The 20,788-nt window shown below is 36.9% G+C and overlaps 1 protein-coding gene and 1 pseudogene across 1 annotated transcript; both read right to left on the bottom strand.

Moving 5' to 3' along the window:
* Positions 1–3,691: 3,691 nt before the first annotated feature.
* On the bottom strand, positions 3,692–13,006 carry LOC147286035 (trans-cinnamate:CoA ligase, peroxisomal pseudogene; annotated as a pseudogene).
* Positions 13,007–14,905: 1,899 nt separating this feature from the next.
* Positions 14,906–17,122, bottom strand: LOC147286034 (trans-cinnamate:CoA ligase, peroxisomal-like). The gene is made up of 2 exons (XM_086240248.1): positions 16,825–17,122; positions 14,906–16,450 (listed from the first exon to the last, which is right to left on the bottom strand). The coding sequence occupies exons 1-2, from the start codon at positions 17,035–17,037 to the stop codon at positions 14,921–14,923; spliced, it is 1,743 nt and encodes a 580-aa protein (XP_086096374.1). The 5' UTR covers positions 17,038–17,122; the 3' UTR covers positions 14,906–14,920.
* Positions 17,123–20,788: the final 3,666 nt, after the last annotated feature.

The following is a 20,788-nucleotide window of genomic DNA, read 5'->3' as shown; positions in this document are numbered from 1 at the left end:
AAATAAAAAGTGGGTCTAAATCAAAAGACAAAAACCCTTGGGTTAAATATAATAATCTAATGACAAATGGGGCTATATCTAAATGACCTTTTTTAGCCCATCAGGAACGAGCATGACACGGATGAAGCACGGCACCACCATGAACATGAAATAGGCTCGAATTAGACACAACTCGTTTAACATTGTTTTTTATTTTATTTAAAGAGAACTTTAATTTCAATGTTTTCATGCAAAAATATGTTAATATATAATTATAAGAAAGAAAAAATATCATAAGATTAGTTATCTCCCCCTAAAAATGAAAAGAAAAAAAAAAGCTTGTTTAAGGATCGATAGGAGCACAAATGGGCAAAGGTCAGGTCTAACACCTACGGTGAGGTTCGACGTTTGAGCCAAGGTCAAACTTCAAAGGTAGAAAAAGACTCTTGAGGCAACGTATTGCCTTCAAGCCGAAATCTAACATCTGAGGCAAGGTAAGACTTTCCAAGGTAAAGTCGACCCTCCAAGGCGAGTTGGACCTCTTGGCTAGAGTCAGATATCTTAGATGAGGTCGGCCCTCCAAGGTGAGGCTAGACCTCGAAGGTAGGAAAAGACTCTCGAGGTATGGTATAGCCTCCAAGGTGAAATCCGATGCCCGAGGTAGGGTCTAAGGCATGACCTCATCTGTGACATGTCATTCTCTAACGACTAGGCCTAGGTAAGAATTAAACCTCATTCCCATAAACGACGCCAAATGTTGATGCTTAAATTTCTTCACATAATCAACAATGACTTCTGACCTCCACTCAAAGGTCCACGTAAACCTACACGTCACTCTCTTCCTACCCTAACCACCAATTCAAACACTAAATGTAACGAGTACTGGTGTGGTATCGACCAAGGACCCTCCGACGCTCTAGTCAGTAACGACACCTATCTTAGAGTAGTATTAAGAGTAATGTTTTCGTCTATGTACCTGGTGAATAACATCTCTTATTTATAATGTTCAACGTCAAGGGTTTCCTTATCGAACCAGGGAACAAGATGACTAATCACACAACGCCACATGTCGTCGCCTCTTGCAAATTAGGCTAGTTTACGCCCCATAATAAACGGGTCGTTGAGCCGGCCGAACCTTCCAATTGAGAAGCTCGTTCACTCTTCCTTAGCTACTCATGGATCTTACCTCTTAAGTCCCCTCTTCTTGAGGTCCCAAGGCATGACCCTACGTTGGTAGCAAGTCACCTCCAAATTACCTACCCTTCGAGGCGTCCCCTGGGTGTGGATATCTAAGGCTCCCCTATGACAAAGTATGGTCCCATGTCAAGGGTAGCTCCATAGATATGACACGGAGCCCAAACCTTGGGTCTTGCGCTTTGAAGTACTAAGGCTATGTTAAGGCCTTGCACCTTGTTAGTACTGAGGCTATGCTTAGCCTTGTACTTCTTAGTACCGAGGCTATGCCTAGCCTCATAGCTTCTTAGTATTGAGGCTATTCCTAGCCTCATACCCTCTTAGTACCGAGTCTATGCCTAGCCTTATACATGCTTAGTACCAAGGCTATACCTAGCCTCGATCATACCTTTAAGTATTGAGGTCATACTTAGACCTCGTACCACAGTGGGATCATACCTGGAAAGTTCATACCCAAGGGGTCATTCCTATGAGCCTCAACCAATGAGTCATCTCCCTGTGGTATTGAAGTTGTTACTTAGGCTCATACCCATGACCTAGCGTTAAGCCCATGCTTATTCATGAGCCACAACCTATATATGTCAATACTGAGGGTATACCTAGCCCCTTACCTCTTAGTCACCAAGTCTACTATGCCCTTGGCCTTACTGTAGCCAAACCCCATGCTTTGGTCTTGGTGCTTTGGGTCTCGAGCCCATGCCTAGTACTCGTTCCGTCCACTAGCCCCTTTGGCCCTATAGAATTCTCTTTTAGTCTTTTGAGCATTCTTTGCCTAAATCCATGCTAACAATGGATGTCATCAAGGCCTTGTCATTCCATTTCAACGACGTGTAGTTCATCTCGGTTGATACGGGTATCAACAAAATAGGGTGTGCTTAAAATTGCTCTAATGAGATTTTTCTTCTCAATATTGGAAGAGGTTCCAATTTCAAATCTCCCTTTTCTCAGATTAAAAAAAATTATTGGTATTCAAATAAGCATCATATTCTGGTCTCGTTTGGTCGTGACATCATAATTTATTTTCCTCTTAAAACTTCCTATGTTTTGAAGAAAATGGATTTATCATGAAAAATATAAGCTTCAATTTACCTTCAAATATCGACACGAATTTTCCTTACTTTGAGATTTAGAGACCATAGGGGATTTTGTGTCCAAAATTCTAGTGAAATTTGTTGTTTTGATGCTTCAAAGGATTTGGCTCCCTTCCTGGCACTAAAACTTAAGATGAGCCAAATGAAAATGAAAACAAGTAGAGCTTTGATGAATTTGGAGGACTCAAAGAAAGCAAAAATTAAAACTTTAATACAAGATCCGTTATGCTTTGAATAACTTACTGTGTAATATTAGTTGCGGAACTCAGTACATTTTATTTTTGATAATCACTATGTACATTATTATAGGGAAGTGACCTAAGTTGTGAAAAAGAATTATATTTCTATTGTTAATGTTATTGTAAATTAATATCTTTAGAGACACTAATTGTAAAAAAATTGTCAACGTATTTGGCATTGTCGTTTGCTTAACCGTTAAGTTTGACGTTAAATGCTAATGTGTCATGGCCCCGCGCTATAACACGTTAGCATTTAACGTCTGATTGTCAATCAGATAAACGACATTGCTAAATTGTAAAAAAAATTAAAATCTTAGATATTAAATTAGAAAATTGAAAGAATAAGATGTAAGTTGTAATTTGTAATTTGCTATTTATTTACTCACAATACAAGTTTAATTTAATAAAGGTTTATCTTACACGCAACATAATTAAATTAAAGAGTAAGTATTTTGTGGGGTTGTGGATGAGGAATTATCACATCTTATTCACGTTAGTGTCATTAATTAACACATGGGTTGTTTTTGACAATTATAAAATATAAAACACATGGCTTGCAAGTTGTAAACTCTTTCCATGCATAATTAATTAAGCACCATCTTGCCAAATGGAGATAAGGTACTTACAAATTTACCAAAAAAAGAAGCAGGAAAGGCTGGAAGGGTGTATAATTACTTGTTTCTGGTGTTGCCACTTACACATGATGACGACTTGAAGTGATAGGTCTGAGGTTATACCATATAAAATGACTATCTGTCATCTCTATATTTTTATTTATTCAAAAAGCAAGTTTTATTCGGACCAAAAAAAAAGGCAAAAGTTCTAATAAAGATTCAGACGACAAGCAAAAGAGAGCAAGTGTTGATTACTAAAAGAAAATAAAACAAGTCGTCTGAATATAAAAGAAAACAAAAAAGTCGTAACTTACTTTAAAATTTTTCCAATAACAAGTTGTAATTAAATGAGATGACAATCTCCAGGTCCTTGTAATATTAAATATACTGTACAGACATTTTTTATTTCATAATTATCCTTGAAAAACACACAAATTATTTAAATAAAAAATCAAAGACGGGACAAAGCAAGAACGTGGTCGTTGTACTGAGGAGGAGGAGGAGGAGGAGACGGAGAAGGGCGAGATTCCGATTCCGAAACGACGTCGCGGATGGCCATTGCCCTCGCCCTCAACTAGAACTTCTGAATCTTGCCCGTGGATGTCTTGGGCAGCTCGGGCACGAACTCCACCTTCTTGGGAACCATAAACTGGGGCAAATTCTTACGACATAAGGCAATGATTTCGGCCTCGGTTACGACGTCGTTTCCCGAATTACTGGTTCTGAGCGCAACGAAAGCGCAGGGAGTCTCCCCCCAGCGTGGGTGAGGCATTGCCACCACCGCGGCTTCTAAGACCTTGGGGTGTCTGTAAAGCACACTCTCCAATTCCACACTGCTTATGTTCTCTCCTCCTGATATGATCACATCTTTCGATCTGTCCTTAATCTCAAAATAGTCGTCGGGGTGTATCACTTCGACGTCGCCCGTCAAGAACCATCCGTTCTTGAAGGCCTTGGCGGTGGCCTTGGGGTCCTTGAAGTACCCTTTCATGATACTACTCCCACGCAGCACAATCTCCCCCATGCTCTTCCCATCATGGGGGACACTCTCCATTGTCTCCAAATTCTTCACGTCCACATCCGCCAGGGTTAAAATGCTTATCCCTTGCCTTGCCTTGAGCTTTACCTGCTCGCCCTGAGCCAACTGGTTCCACTTGGCCTGCCACTCGCAGACCAGCGCTGGCCCAGTTGCCTCCGTCAGGCCGTAGGCATGAGTCACATTGAATCCTAGAGGCTCGATTTTTTCGAGCAGCAGAGCTGGCGGCGGAGCGCCGCCGGTGAGTATTTGGACGGGCGAGGAGATCTGGTACCGTTCGTGGGGTTTGGCTTCCAGGAGGATGTTGAAGACGATGGGCGCGCAGCACATGTGGGTCACCTTGTGGCGGTGGATGCTGCGGTAAATGTCGTACGCGGTGGTGTTGCAGAGGCAGACGTTGGTCCCACCGCGTGCCGCGACTCCCCAGGTGAAGGTCCAGCCGTTGCAGTGGAACATTGGGAGTGTCCACAAGTACACAGGCTCACTCCCCATTTCCCATCCGAGGATTAAGCTTAAAGTGCTCAAGTAGGCTCCTCTGTGGCTGTAAACTACGCCCTTCGGTTCCGACGTCGTTCCGGAGGTGTAATTCAAGGCAATTGAATCCCATTCGTTGTCGGGTTCCACGGGGACGAACCTGGAATTACCCTTGTGGACCAGTTGCTCGTACTCCAACTCGCCCAACCGAATGCCAGTGGGCGAGTCGATGTCGTCGATCACGATGACCAGTGGCATGGATGGCTCTGCAGTACCGGTCATGAGGGTCCTGAGCGCCTCACGCGCCAGGGGGACGTATTGGTAGTCGACGAAGAAAACTTTGGCTCCCGAGTGTCGGAGAATGGAGGCGACATTCTTCGCGTCAAGGCGGGTGTTGATGGTGTTGAGCACGGCCCCAGCCATGGGGACTGCAAAATGCATCTCGTACATTGCTGGAACATTAGGAGCCAACACTGATACCTACGCGCAGCAAGTTAAGTAAACCAAATTAAGTAACCATATCTAGTAAAGTAATGCTACACTTACAACATTTTTATACAACAATTTCATATCATCTTACATAACATTTATATATTGGACACTAAAAATTAAAAAATAAAACTTAAAAAAGAAAAAGAAAATACCCTTCTAGTAAAGTAATGACATATCAAATGAGATACAAATGTGAAAAAAAAAATGTAGGACAACTAGCATTATTATATCTAATAATAACGGCGCGCAACATAACATGTACTACATGTACCACATGTTATGTCATATTGCTAGTAAACGAGTGATTCAGATTCACAGTTTGACAGCAGATTAACACATATATATATATGTAGGTTAAAAATTAGCGGAAAAACTTAAAAGATGGAGATACTTACAACATCGTGTTTGACAATGTTGAGGGAATGAAGAGAGGAAGCGAGACGACAGCAGCGGTCGTAGGTTTGAGCTGTTATCGTAGGTAAACTGTGCTTGTTTGGGTGCTTTTAGAATCCTTAAAAGTGCCTTTAAATAGTGAAAAATATTTTTAATTGTGTTTGAGAAAAATAAATATAAGTGTTTTTGAGTTATAAAAGCACTTAGAAGCGCTTTCAGAAGATTTTTTTCAAGTACATTCATAAGTAATACTTGGATTTTTTCAAAAACAATTATGTCTTTCTAACAAAATCTCTTCTAGTGAAAGCATTACTGAGTAAAAGCGTTACTGAGTAAAAGCGTTTTCTATAAAAGCACTCCCAAACAAATCCTGACCAACATAGCACACTCTATTTGCTTTAGTTATGTATAGAAGTGGGTTTGGTTTAGTAACCGAACCAATTGGCCTGAACCGACCAAAAGAATAATATTATATATCACTTGTGAAAGGGATCGAACAAAAGAAAAAAAAAAGAAAAACAAAGATGAAAATGGGATTTATCAACAACAAAAAAAAAAAAAAAAAAAGAGGGAAAGGAGGATAAAAAATTATAGAAAATTGCTTTTTTACTTGTCTTGGCATTGGTTGAATTGTAATGAGAGTTGTGTATTACAAAATCTCAGGATTTTCTAATATGGTTTAGAGATTTTTCTTTTTAGCCCCAAACATGGCCCTCAAGCACAAAACAACCCATATACAGAAGATTATATCAAACCGACCTATTTTAATGAGTCGAATGCTCGACCAGGCAGGCTGAGTACTAATTGATAAAACTGTTGAACCGTTTCAATACAACCTAGTTGAAAATTGTTTAACAGTTTCAACCCTAAAATCGTATAAAAATGATATTAATACAAATGTCTTATGTTTTTCGATTAAACATACATGTGAAAAATGAATAAAATAGCATGAAATACAAAAGTACACTCATTTGGAATCACATTCACTATAATTTTATATGTTTCTATTGAACAGTTTCAAGGGTTCAACCATCCAGTAGCAACAAAAATAAAATAAAACAAAAGAGCACCAACAAGCACTCAGTTGTCGCACCCCAAAACTTGACATGTAACAGAGGCACCCGCCTTAAGAACCTCAAAAACCTAAGTTAATTTATCATACGGGTCTTCAAAATGAATTTTTTATCATTTACTGTTTGGTTCTTGGAAAAATAATAAACTCAAATATGCATGACAATATTGGAATTTGTAATAAGGAAAATTTTAGCAAAAGCACTCCAACTATACCCTTATTTTCAATTGAGGATAATTTTACTAGTATCCGCTGCCAAAACTCACTCAAGTTTCCCTTTACATTTTCATCTTCATTGTTTTCTGTATGTGGGTTTTGTTCAAGGTGTTAAAGTGCTTTATTGTTTGTAGCTGTTTGAACCAAAATTTTGCACACAGGCCAAAATATATTTTAGACTGTAATTCGACGGCTGGAGTGAGTTTGGGTTGAAATCATATGACAGAATCCTGGTGCGGCCTGGATTAGTATGTATTTAGGTTGTGATTTCAGGGCCGAGTTTCATTACTCAAGCCATCACTAAATTTAGGTCGTAGCCCGACGACCAGGAAAAACCAAAGATTGGGCTTTGAGATAATTTATATCATTATCTTGATTCTAATTTAGGCCGAGTTCTAAAACTCAGGCCTTCACTAAATTTAGGTTGTAGCCTGATGGTCAAGTAAAGTCATAAAATATATGGACTTTGGATTCTAATTTAGGCCGACCTCTTATTTCGGCCAAGTTAAGAAGTGAATTAATATATAGGTTGAATGTTCTTTCGGTTATGAGCCACATGGACTGCCATATACGCATTGCAACCTCACCTAATTGATAGCTGTAGCCAAACTTGATTGCGACCAAGCTAGTTTGCGGCCAAGCTATTCTAACTGAGCAAGCGAGCAGCCAACGTTGACAAGGAAGCTTCGACCGCGGTCTTTAAAGATGATTCAGAACATCATGGATACAAACACACTATAACACTCTCCATATTGATGCAACAAGTTTACTATTGATGAATGGATGGTTAAATTGTGGTTTGGAAGTCTTTAAATGAAGTATTTTCATCATTCATTTGAGTTTTAATAGACTAAGTGCTTATTTTCAAAAACTGAAATTGCAATATGTTCGTCACACTAAAGCCGAACATGTTATGAGTCATTCGGCAATAAAGCACCGAACATAATGTTGTCTATTCGGCCATAGACTACCGAACACCTCTAAAAAATTTAGAAAAAAAAGGTGTTTAGTGGTTGCCAATCAAACATCCTTCTACCCGTTCGATTATGCGCCACCGAACATCCTTTTATCCATTCGGTTGTTTGCTGCCGAACATCCTTATACTTGTTTAGTTAACCAGTGCCGAACAAAATCTGAAAAAAAAAAAAATTCAAAACTCTCTCATTAATTTGTATTCAAGTTCAACATTAAACAACTAGGATTCAAACTATTGTAGTCCAAAAATAAATTTTTTGATGTAGAGGGCAATGGGTAGTGGTGTTGGGTAGTGGGTGGTAAGGTATTGGCGTTGGGTGTTGGGTATAAGGAGCAATAATATGTTAAGTTTGTTTATTGGGTTTTAGAAAGGGTATTTTTGGAAGAAAAAAAATTGGGTGTACTAATAAGTTTTTAAAATTTTTAAATTGAAGGTGGGTGTAAAGAGTGTGTTGGAGCTACAGATAAAAAAATTAGGTCCAAATAGCGGCACCTATTGGGTAATGAAAGCTATTTTTGAAATGAACTTAAAAAAAAAAAAAAAAAAAAAAAAAAAAAAAAAAAAAACCCTTTTGTTTATTCAAAGCAAAAGTTTAAGGGCTAATTACAAATAACTCAATAAAACATTTCAAAATTACAAATAGGTCAATGAACATTTTCCTAAATTCCAAAATAGCCACCATTGACCTGTTTGTAATAAATGAAATTATGTATTTTACAAAAGATGACATAAGAAAAACAATAAATTACAACCACTGCCACTAACATCATTAACTAACGTCTGAAAATTTCAATAAATTACAAAAAGATCAATTAATGCTTACCCATCGATGATGTCAGCAATATATCCTAATTTTAAAAATTACAAAAAAGTCAACAACTAACCAGAAGCTGACACATGTCCAAAGTAAAGGTCAACAACATTTTTTTTCCATTTCTCCTTTTTTACATACAGCAACGTGTAACTTTTTTTTTTTTTTTTTTTTTCATTTCTCCTCTTTTTTACTTACAGCAACATGTAACATATTAGACACTGTGACAGTGTCTGTTTCAATATATATAAGTGTGTCTATTTCAGTATTTATGTGACAGTATTTGTTTCAATATCTATGTGACAGTGTCTATTTCAATATATGTGACAGTGTCTATTTTAGTATCTATGTGACAGTGTTTGTTTCAATATCTGTGTAACAGTATTTGTTTCAGTATCAATGTCACACATATACTAAAACAGATACAGTCACACATATACTGAAACAGATACTATAAATATGTTTCAGTATTTGTGTGGCAGTGTCCGTTTTAATTATCAAAATTAAAACAATGGGTTGGGGGCAAAAAGGTAAAATAAACTAAAAAAAAAATTAGTAGTGGGCTAGGGTCTAGAGGGTTATTGACCAAAATGTAATTTTTTCAAATTATGTATTGACCTTTTTGTAATTTGTAAATTATTTATTGACTTATTTGTAATTTACTAAAAGTATAATTGGCCAAAAAAGAAAAACAAAAGTTTAATTTAACAAACATTTATCTCACAGAGTCACAGGCAACGGAATTTGTGTTTATTTTTTCTCATTAAACGACAAAGATCTTTCTAGAAAGCCTCCAAGGCATAAACAAGCGATAACTAACCCTATCAAGCTCTAAACAAAGAGATGGATCCCCATCAATAAACGAGTAAAGTAAATGAATTAGCTAGGCTGACTAAATAAATTGACAATTTTTTTTTTTTTTGACATGTTAGTTTAATAGAAAAGATATTAAAACCATCTTATGTCATGTTAGTCTAATGTGGGTCACTGCATATAAATACAAAAAATAAGAGAGAAAAAAAAATCTGTATAGGCTTCGGGGTGAGGGGAAGGTTCCATCGGTTGGGCTATACCACCTCTCCCTAAAAAGTAATTTGAGCCATTCTTGTGGTAGGAAGAAATATCTTTTTCTTTGGCCAGGAAAATTCATCATTTCATTAAACACCAAAAGCGACATGTCACTTCCAAACAACCTTAGATACCAAAACTAGCATCAACTAAACGAATAACACAAACAACGAAACATGTCTTACCCATTGGGGGATCTATGAAGGGGCAAACGAGGTCAAATTGACTCTATGAACTTACATATCTTCCCCTACATATAGATTCTTGACCTCATAGTTTATAGTTTGTTCCTTAAGATTCGGAGGCAAAGTGTTAGTAAAAATGCCTCAAATAGGTGGGTGGAAGTTTTAGAGATTTTTAAATAAAAACTCAAATGTCATATATGCTTTTGGGTAAAACCCAAGAGTTTTTCATTTTCAATCTAAACCCATTTTGATTAATGCCATGTTTGAATTACTTTCTTTTTAAAGATTTTGTTGAGTCAACTCTAATAATTAGCATCCTCATATTGTCCTTGTTTTGAAATTGTAAATTTTAATCTTGAATTAATAAATATCATATTTTGACCAATTGTCAAACAATTATGATTATGACAATCCAAATTCTTTCCAATTTAGTTTTTAATTTTTAATTTTAAAAGTTCTTCCATTATGGTTATGATCACCATTTTTCAAAGGCATATGCAACTAAATGATTGTATATCTTCTCCGAAACTTCTAAGAGCAAGGTAAATAAATTTCTCCTTCTTCTTCATCTTCATTATTCTTCTTATTTCTCTTCATCTTCATTATTCTTCTTATTATTTCTTCTTCTTCCTCCTTCTTGTTCTTATTTCTAGTCTTTAAATCTATTATCAAAGTTGTTTAAAAATGATTGGGTACGTATATTACACCTCATGTATGTTCTTCGATTTTTTTTTTTTTACACCTGATCTAGAGGTCTCTTGTTCTTCTATTTTTTTTTAACCTAAGTTAGAGGTGATGATACTTTTGGTTTGTACTTTTGAGTTTGTATACATTTTATATTGGGAGGTAACATTTTGGGTGGGGGTTACGTTTGGATTATACACCTCGTGAGGAGGTTGAATTATTTATGGATTGATTATAGATTTTAATTGTTATTTAGAGTGTTAATTAGGTGATGTTCTTTAGATGCTGAGTTGAAATGTTATTTTGACTTTTTTGTCAGTTTATATACCTTACACAGAGGTTGGAAACTACAGTAATGGGTTAAGATGGGAAGTTGGGTGAGTTTGTATACAGAGATAAAAGGCTTTATTACCTATAGATTAGGTAGTGAGATATGCTTGTTTTTTGGTGTCTTTTGTTACATTGTGACTCTGTATTTGAATTTAATGCAGGTATGTCATAAATTTACAGTAATCAAAAAAATTCGAAATTAGGAGTAATAAATGCCTAAAATTAGGGATATTTAATTTATTTCCATCATTTATGAAAAGGGCAAAATGGACATATACAAATAAAAAGTGGGTCTAAATCAAAAGACAAAAACCCTTGGGTTAAATATAATAATCTAATGACAAATGGGGCTATATCTAAATGACCTTTTTTAGCCCATCAGGAACGAGCATGACACGGATGAAGCACGGCACCACCATGAACATGAAATGGGCTCGAATTAGACACAACTCGTTTAACATTGTTTTTTATTTTATTTTAAGAGAACTTTAATTTCAATAAGGGAAGTCAATGTTTTCATGCAAAAATATGTTAATATATAATTATAAGAAAGAAAAAATATCATAAGATTAGTTATCTCCCCCTAAAAATGAAAAGAAAAAAAAAAAAAAAGCTTGTTTAAGGATCGGTACGAGCACAAATGGGCAAAGGTCAGGTCTAACACCTACAGTGAGGTTCGACGTTTGAGCCAAGGTCAAACTTCAAAGGTAGAAAAAGACTCTTGAGGCAATGTATTGCCTCCAAGCCGAAATCTAACATCTGAGGCAAGGTAAGACTTTCCAAGGTAAAGTCGACCCTCCAAGGCGAGTTGGACCTCTTGGCTAGAGTCAGATATCTTAAATGAGGTCGGCCCTCCAAGGTGATACTTGCCTTCCAAGGTGAGGCTAGACCTCCAAGGTAGGAAAAGACTCTCGAGGCATGGTATAGCCTCCAAGGTGAAATCCGATGCCCGAGGTAGGGTTTAAGGCATGACCTCATCTGTGACATGTCATTCTCTAACGACTAGGCCTAGGTAAGAATTAAACCTCATTCCCATAAACGACGCCAAATGTTGATGCGTAAATTTCTTCACATAATCAACAATGACTTCTGACCTCCACTCAAAGGTCCACGTAAACCTACATGTCACTCTCTTCCTACCCTAACCACCAATTCAAACACTAAGTGTAACGAGTACTGGTGTGGTATCGACCAAGGACCCTCCGACGCTCTAGTCAATAACGACAACTATCTTAGAGTAGTATTAAGAGTAATGTTTTCGTCTATGTACCTGGTGAATAACATCTCTTATTTATAATGTTCAACGTCAAGGGTTTCCTTATCGAACTAGGGAACAAGATGACTAATCACACAATGCCACATGTCGTCGCCTCTTGCAAATTAGGCTAGTTTACGCCCCATAATAAACGGGTCGTTGAGCCGGCCGAACCTTCCAATTGATAAGCTCGTCCACTATTTCCTAGCTACTCATGGATCTTACCTCTTAAGTCCCCTCTTCCTGAGGTCCCAAGGCATGACCCTACGTTGGTAGCAAGTCACCTCCAAATTACCTACCCTTCGAGGCGTCCCCTGGGTGTGCATATCTAAGGCTCCCTTATGACAAAGTATGGTCCCATGTCAAGGGTAGCTCCATAGATATGACATGGAGCCCAAACCTTAGGTCCTGCACTCTGATGTACTAAGGCTATGTTAAGGCCTTGCACCTTGTTAGTACTGAGGCCATGCTTAGCCTTGTACTTCTTAGTACCGAGGCTATGCCTAGCCTCATAGCTTCTTAGTATTGAGGCTATTCCTAGCCTCATACCCTCTTAGTACCGAGTCTATGCCTAGCCTCATACCTGCTTAGTACCAAGGCTATACCTAGCCTCGATCATACCTTTGAGTATTGAGGTCATACTTAGACCTCGTACCACAGTGGGATCATACCTGGAAAGTTCATACCCAAGGGGTCATTCCTATGAGCCTCAACCAATGAGTCATCTCCCTATGGTATTGAAGTTGTTACTTAGGCTCATACCCATGACCTAGCGTTAAGCCCATGCTTATTCATGAGCCACAACCTATATATGTCAATACCGAGGGTATACCTAGCCCCTTACCTCTTAGTCACCAAGTCTACTGTGCCCTTGGCCTTACTGTAGCCAAACCCCATGCTTTGGTCTTGGTGCTTTGGGTCTCGAGCCCATGCTTAGTCCTCATTCCGTCCACTAGCCCCTTTGGCCCTATAGAAATATCTTTTAGTCTTTTGAGCATTCTCTGCCTAAATCCATGCTAACAATGACCTAGATGTCATCAAGGCCTTGTTATTCCATTTCAACGACGTGTAGTTCATCTCGGTTGAAACAGGTATCAACAAAATAGGGTGTGCTTAAAATTGCTCTAATGAGATTTTTCTTCTCAATATTGGAAGAGGTTCCAATTTCAAATCTCCCTTTTCTCAGATTAAAAAAAAATTATTGGTATTCAAATAAGCATCATATTCTGGTCTCGTTTGGTTGTGACATCATAATATTTTCCTCTTAAAACTTCCTATGTTTTGAAGAAAATGGATTTATCATGAAAAATATAAGCTTCAATTTACCTTCAAATATCGACACGAATTTTCTTTACTTTGAGATTTAGAGACCATAGTGGATTTTGTGTCCAAAATTCTAGTGAAATTTGTTGTTTTGATGCTTCAAAGGATTTGGCTCCCTTCCTGGCACTAAAACTTAAGATGAGCCAAATGAAAATGAAAACAAGTAGAGCTTTGATGAATTTGGAGGACTAAAAGAAAGCAAAAATTAAAACTTTAATACAAGATCCGTTATGCTTTGAATAACTTACTGTGTAATATTAGTTGAGGAACTCAGTACATTTTATTTTTGATAATCACTATGTACATTATTATAGGGAAGTGACCTAAGTTGTGAAAAAGAATTGTATTTCTATTGTTAATGTTATTGTAAATTAATATCTTTAGAGACACTCATTGTAAAAAAATTGTCAACGTATGTGGGATAAAATAAGTCTCTTGAATTACGGGAGCTAATATTGAGAGGTTAGTTTCCTTTATGAGCAAATTATAAATTACACCCCTAAGGTTTAGGGATCACAACTTGCACCATATTCTTTCAATTTTTTCAATTTAATACTCAAGGTTTTAACTTTGATACTATTTGGCATTGTCGTTTGTTTAACCGTTAAGTTTGACATTAAATGATAATGTGTCATAGCCCCGCGCTATAACACGTTAGCATTTAACGTCTGATTGTCAATCAGATAAACGACAGTGTTAAATTGGAAAAAAAATTAAAATCTTAAGGATTAAATTAGAAAATTGAAAGAATAAGATGTAAGTTGTAATTTGTAATTTGCTCTTTATTTACTCACAGTACAAGTTTAATGTAATAAAGGTTTATCTTACACGCAACATAATTAAATTAAAGAGTAAGTATTTTGTGGAGTTGTGGATGAGGAATTATCACATCTTATTCACGTTAGTGTCATTAATTAACACATGGGTTGTTTTTGACAATTATAAAATATTAGACACATGGCTTGCAAGTTGTAAACTCTTTCCATGCATAATTAATTAAGCACCATCTTGCCAAATGGAGAGAAGGTACTTATAAATTTACCAAAAAAAGAAGAAGCAGGAAAGGCTGGAAGGGTGTATAATTATTTGTTTCTGGTGTTGCCACTTAAACATGATGACGACTTGAAGTGATAGGTCTGAGGTTATACCATATAAAATGACTATCTATCATCTCTATATTTTTATTTATTCAAAAAGCAAGTTTTATTCGGACCAAAAAAAAAAAAAAAGGCAAAAGTTCTAATAAAGATTCAGACGACCAGCAAAAGAGAGCAAGTGTTGATTACTAAAAGAAAATAAAACAAGTCGTCTGAATATAAAAGAAAACAAAAAAGTCGTAACTTACTTTAAAATTTTTCCAATAACAAGTTGTAATTAAATGAGATGACAATCTCCAGGTCCTTGTCATATTAAATATACTGTATACACATTTTTTATTTCATAATTATCCTTGAAAAACACACAAATTATTTAAATAAATAAAAAAAATCAAAGACGGGACAAAGCAAGAACTTGCTCGTTGTACTGAGGAGGAGGAGACGGAGAAGGGCGAGATTCCGATTCCGAAACGACGTCGCGGATGGCCATTGCCCTCGCCCTCAACTGGAACTTCTGAATCTTGCCCGTGGATGTCTTAGGCAGCTCGGGCACGAACTCCACCTTCTTGGGAACCATAAAGTGGGGCAAATTCTTACGACAGAAGGCAATGATTTCGGCCTCGGTTACGACGTCGTTTCCCGAATTACTGGTTCTGAGCGCAACGAAAGCGCAGGGAGTCTCCCCCCAGCGTGGGTGAGGCATTGCCACCACCGCGGCTTCTAAGACCTTGGGGTGTCTGTAAAGCACACTCTCCAATTCCACACTGCTTATGTTCTCTCCTCCTGATATGATCACATCTTTCGATCTGTCCTTAATCTCAAAATAGCCGTCGGGGTGTATCACCCCGACGTCGCCCGTCAAGAACCACCCGTTCTTGAAGGCCTTGGCGGTGGCCTTGGGGTCCTTGAAGTACCCTTTCATGATACTACTCCCACGCAGCACAATCTCCCCCATGCTCTTCCCATCATGGGGGACACTCTCCATTGTCTCCAAATTCTTCACGTCCACATCCGCCAGGGTTAAAATGCTTATCCCTTGCCTTGCCTTGAGCTTTGCCTGCTCGCCCTGAGCCAACTGGTTCCACTTGGCCTGCCACTCGCAGACCAGCGCTGGCCCAGTTGCCTCCGTCAGGCCGTAGGCATGAGTCACATTGAATCCTAGAGGCTCGATTTTTTCGAGCAGCGGAGCTGGCGGCGGAGCGCCGCCGGTAAGTATTTGGACGGGCGAGGAGATCTGGTACCGTTCGTGGGGTTTGGCTTCCAGGAGGATGTTGAAGACGATGGGCGCGCAGCACATGTGGGTCACCTTGTGGCGGTGGATGCTGCGGTAGATGTCGTACGCGGTGGTGTTGCGGAGGCAGACGTTGGTCCCGCCGCGTGCCGCGACTCCCCAGGTGAAGGTCCAGCCGTTGCAGTGGAACATTGGGAGTGTCCACAAGTACACAGGCTCACTCCCCATTTCCCATCCGAGGATTAAGCTTAAAGTGCTCAAGTAGGCTCCTCTGTGGCTGTAAACTACGCCCTTCGGTTCCGACGTCGTTCCGGAGGTGTAATTCAAGGCAATTGAATCCCATTCGTTGTAGGGTTCCACGGGGACGAACCTGGAATTACCCTTGTGGACCAGTTGCTCGTACTCCAACTCGCCCAACCGAATGCCGGTGGGCGAGTCGATGTCGTCGATCACGATGACCAGTGGCATGGATGGCTCTGCAGTACCGGTCATGAGGTTCCTGAGGGCCTCACGCGCCAGGGGGACGTATTGGTAGTCGACGAAGAAAACTTTGGCTCCCGAGTGTCGGAGAATGGAGGCGACGTTCTTCGCGTCAAGGCGGGTGTTGATGGTGTTGAGCACGGCCCCAGCCATGGGGACTGCAAAATGCATCTCGTACATTGCTGGAACATTAGGAGCCAACACTGATACCTGCGCGCAGCAAGTTAAGTAAACCAAATTAAGTAACCATATCTAGTACGCTACATTTACCACATTTTTATACCACAATTTCATACCATCTTACATGGCATTCATATATTGGACACTAAAAATTAAAAAATAAAACTTAAAAAAAAAATACACTTCCAGTAAAGTAATGATACATCAAATAGAATACAAATGTGAAAAAAAAAATATGGAACAACATAACATATCTAGTATTAACCGCGCACAACACAACATGTATCACATGTTATGTTATATATATTGTGACTAAATGAGTGATTCAGATTTACAGTTTGACAGTAGATTAACCCATGTAGGTTAAAAATTAGCGAAAAAAATTAAAAGATGAAGATACTTACAACATCGTGTTTGACAATGTTGAGGGAATGAAGAGAGGAAGCGAGACGACAGCAGCGGTCGTAGGTTTGGCGCCATGTGAAACGAGTGCCTTCGTAGATGACTGAGGTGCGGTTAGAATAGAAGGCAGCAGCTCTCTTAAGGAAACTTGTGGGGGTGAGAGCAGCATAGTTTGCATCACACTTGGGAAGCATATTCATTGCTCCAAGGCTCATTTTTATAGCTAATTAAGCTGCTAATTGGGTTAAAATAGCTGTAATTTCTATTTAGCTACCTAGGAGAGAGAGAGAGAGAGAGAGAGAGAGAGAGAGAGAGAGAGAGAGAGAGAGAGAGAGAGAGAGAGAGAGAGAGAGAGTTTGTATGTGAGAAATTAAAGTGAGAGTGAGAGGGAGTAAGGGGGGATTTTATAGGGGAGATGTGTGGTAAGAAGGGTCCATGTGGGTGGGTGGCGTAAGGAGTGGAAATGATGTTTGCTGGATGCTGCGTGATGCTTGTGTGGAAGTTAATATGGAAATTGCTTATTGCTAACTTGTATATATTTTTCCAAAGACTTGTTAGTTAAGTTTGAACAAGAAATTAAATTATTGACCTTCTTTTACTTTTCTTTTTCTTTTTCTTTTTTTCTTTTTTCGTTTTTAAAATTTCTCGTGCATGTGGACAGTAAACTAATGGGTTTTCACACCAGCCATGACCCATGAGGCCACATCAACATCCATGGGCTGCTTGACTTCTCCACTTCGCCTTCCGCATCTCTTTTCACTGATCCATCACTGGTGTAGTTTTGTAGTCTTGTGAGGGTGAGTGCTCCTAAATATGATACCTTTCTTAATTATAACATAAATGTCAAACAATAAATTTGGTTGTTGTGGCACTAACATGTATTTTATATTTTGAAGATTTTAGAATATATGCATGCCTTGAGCTCACAAATCCTAGTAAATTAAGTTAAGAATAATTATGTTCGATCTTATTATATTAAAAATTAAAAGATATTATTATGATTAAAACGAGCCCACGTTACTTGAATTTGTCTGACTGAAAATAAGAGATAGCAAACGGCTTGTCCACACTAGAAGTCATGTACGAAAGTTATATTGTTATCATCCACTAGTTGCATGCATGCAGTTGATAGAAATATGCATAAAATAATAATGCATTTGATTAAATTATAAGTCTACTCGAAAATATTATGACGAATATATGATCTTATTTCCACAAGAAAAAGTAGTTTGAATGAAATTTCCAAGAAAAAGTTCTTATTCAAGTCTCCAAAGAAAGTTTAAAGAGTGTAATTTCCAAGAACATTTTCATATGAGAATTTTCCAAGAACTTTGTTAGAGGGAAACAACAACTTTCTCCATTTTAACAATATTCTCTGTTAAATATTGTTAGACTACTTAGTTTGGTATTGCTATGAGACAAAAAAAAAACAGTTGTAAAGTAAAATCAACTATAAAGTAAAACAGTTAAGTGTTTAATAAACATTTTTTTCAAAAGTGCTGTGAGTACAGAAAACAGTATTAAGATTTTTGGTAAATTTTAATGTAAAACTGTTTTGGCAGTGTATAAAAACTAAAATGGACAAAATGCTGAAAGTGTCTAAAATGAGAGATAACCTTCTGTCATTTTGAATAAAAATTGAGAATATATTAGGCCACTCAAAACTTTTATTAATAGGACTCGGTACTTTTATTCACAACAATTTTGAAAAGCATGTGGATAGCTGCTTTTCAAAAATATAGTGAGTGATCCAGAATTATGAGGCACTATAACTTTTGTTTTTATTATTAAACACCAAATCTATTGCTAGTGATCTAGAATTGTCATCTACAGCAAATTTTGGTTGTCCAATTACAATCTCAAATAGGCTATTCCTGTCTTTTTGATGGCCACAAAAGGACACCAAAAGAAACATAAAGTAACAACAAAATAAATGAAGAATATATCTCTGATGGCATGCTTGGAGGTTATTTTGCAAGGTACCAAACTGCCGAACTTCTCACGTTTGAGAAAAATCGAAAATGATGAAGAATGGATAAGTCTACTAGTTTTGGGGCGTGAATTTATTGGTTAGTTTTCTTGTTTAATTGTCTTTAGGATACAGACCAAAACTGGTGGACACAAGGCTTAGAATTTTTAATATGGGATTTTATACTATGAACACACACAATTCCTTATGTACTGTGGACTTGAGTCATGTGTGGTCCAACGTTAGAGGTAACAATTGGATTATCTACTTTGATACAATATAGAAGTCAACTAATTTAAATCGTGGATTTTTTGCTTCAAAGTCTAGCTTGCATCTGTGACATGACTCCGTCCCTCGGACCTAAAAGAATTCTGCCAATTCCTTCCACCCCTATTGATAATTAGTGGAGAGTTGTCTTTTATTTTTTATTTTTTATTTTTTTGGTTTGAAGTGGAGAGTTGTTAAACTTTATATAATATAATATAATTATTGTATGTGATTTTAATACTATATGACATATTGCCGTAACGTTACTAATTTATTAAATAATAATATATGTATATTTTAAGAGTATTATTTAAAATTTAAAATTTAAAATATTAATAATTATATATGTATTATAATTTGAATAAATTGATAACATGTACTACATTAGTATATCACATGACCACATGATATTACAATGATGATCGAAATAATTTTTTCAACTATAAAAGCTTGCTCATAAAATCATAATTGATCTCTCTCTTTTTTCTTTTTTTGGCCGATATAAATGATCTCTCTTAAATTCTAAGAAAGTGTATGCCCATGGGTACCACGTAATCATAGTCTTATCTTTCACATTTAGGACTCTGCAAATAGACTGCGGAGGTTTGGTGGAAAATACACTAGGCATACAACAATATAGAAGTCAATTATATGAATACACGAGATATTTCATGATGTGGAGTGCACTGACAATAAAACCCTTACACGCGACTAACATGTGGCCATTTTGTAAGTAAACTACAAAAATGTTATTTTGGACTCCATCTTAATAATTAATAAATTATAAGCGTACGGTTGTTAGAATTAAAATTATGAACTGAGATTCTAGTTTTTCTTTGCCTAACAAAATAATTAGGCTTTTTTACTCAAATAGCACCTGAATTATAAAGGGTGTGCTTAAATACTATCCAAACTTTTTTTTTTTTTGTTAATTTACCACCTGAATTTTCACATATTGACCAATCTATCACCTACCGTCACTTTAGTTAAATTTTCTGTTTATTTCAAGAATATTTTCATCAATTTATATAAAAAAAGCATTTTAAATATTAAAAAAAAATCTAAGTAAACCCCCTAAAAAAAAGGGTATTTCCATTTTCTATTTTTTAGTTTTTAAGTTTTTTTATAATTATATTTTTTTAAATTTTTTTAAAAATAATAATATTTTTTATTGTATTAAAGGACAAAATGGGAAGTTTGGAAAATTTTTTGATGATTTAACAGAAAAATGAATGTAGGTGGCAAATTAGCACATATTAATAATTTCAGTTGGTAAATTGGCAAGAAAAAAATTTTGGGTGATATGAGAGCACACCCCCTATAGTTCAGGTGGTATTTTGGTAAAAAAGCCAAATAATTATAACAACCTTTCACATGAGCATCAAATGCCACATGACGAGAAATTATTTTGTGTGACTCATATACCGTCACATGATGTAACCAATCTAATGTGTCATAATATGAGTGAATATTATTAATATTATATCTTACTAATATAAATATAATATCTAATAATACATTTACACGTTAAATTGATTATATCATATAACAGTGTATTGGATACACCCAATAATTTTTCTCACATGACTATTCCGTCAATCATATTAATGAAATTAAAATCTATATGCCATTCATAAACTACAAGAAAATAATTGCAAAAAAAAAAAAAAAAAGTAATTTAACATTTATTTGAGAAAAGAAAAATTATTTTACATCAACCCCTACAGCGT

Source organism: Dryas octopetala, chromosome 4 (genome assembly GCF_963921425.1).
Source record: "Dryas octopetala chromosome 4, drDryOcto1.1, whole genome shotgun sequence".
Taxonomy (NCBI): domain Eukaryota; kingdom Viridiplantae; phylum Streptophyta; class Magnoliopsida; order Rosales; family Rosaceae; genus Dryas; species Dryas octopetala.
This window is presented reverse-complemented; position numbering and strand designations above follow the sequence as displayed.

Excerpts from the sequence above, each read along its gene's own strand:
- LOC147286034 (XM_086240248.1), bottom strand. The coding sequence starts at position 17,037 with ATGAGCCTTGGAGCAATGAATATGCTTCCCAAGTGTGATGCAAACTAT. Across the intron at positions 16,451-16,824 it reads ACATTGTCAAACACGATGTT|GTATCAGTGTTGGCTCCTAA; the intron begins GTAAGTATCTTC and ends TGCTGCGCGCAG.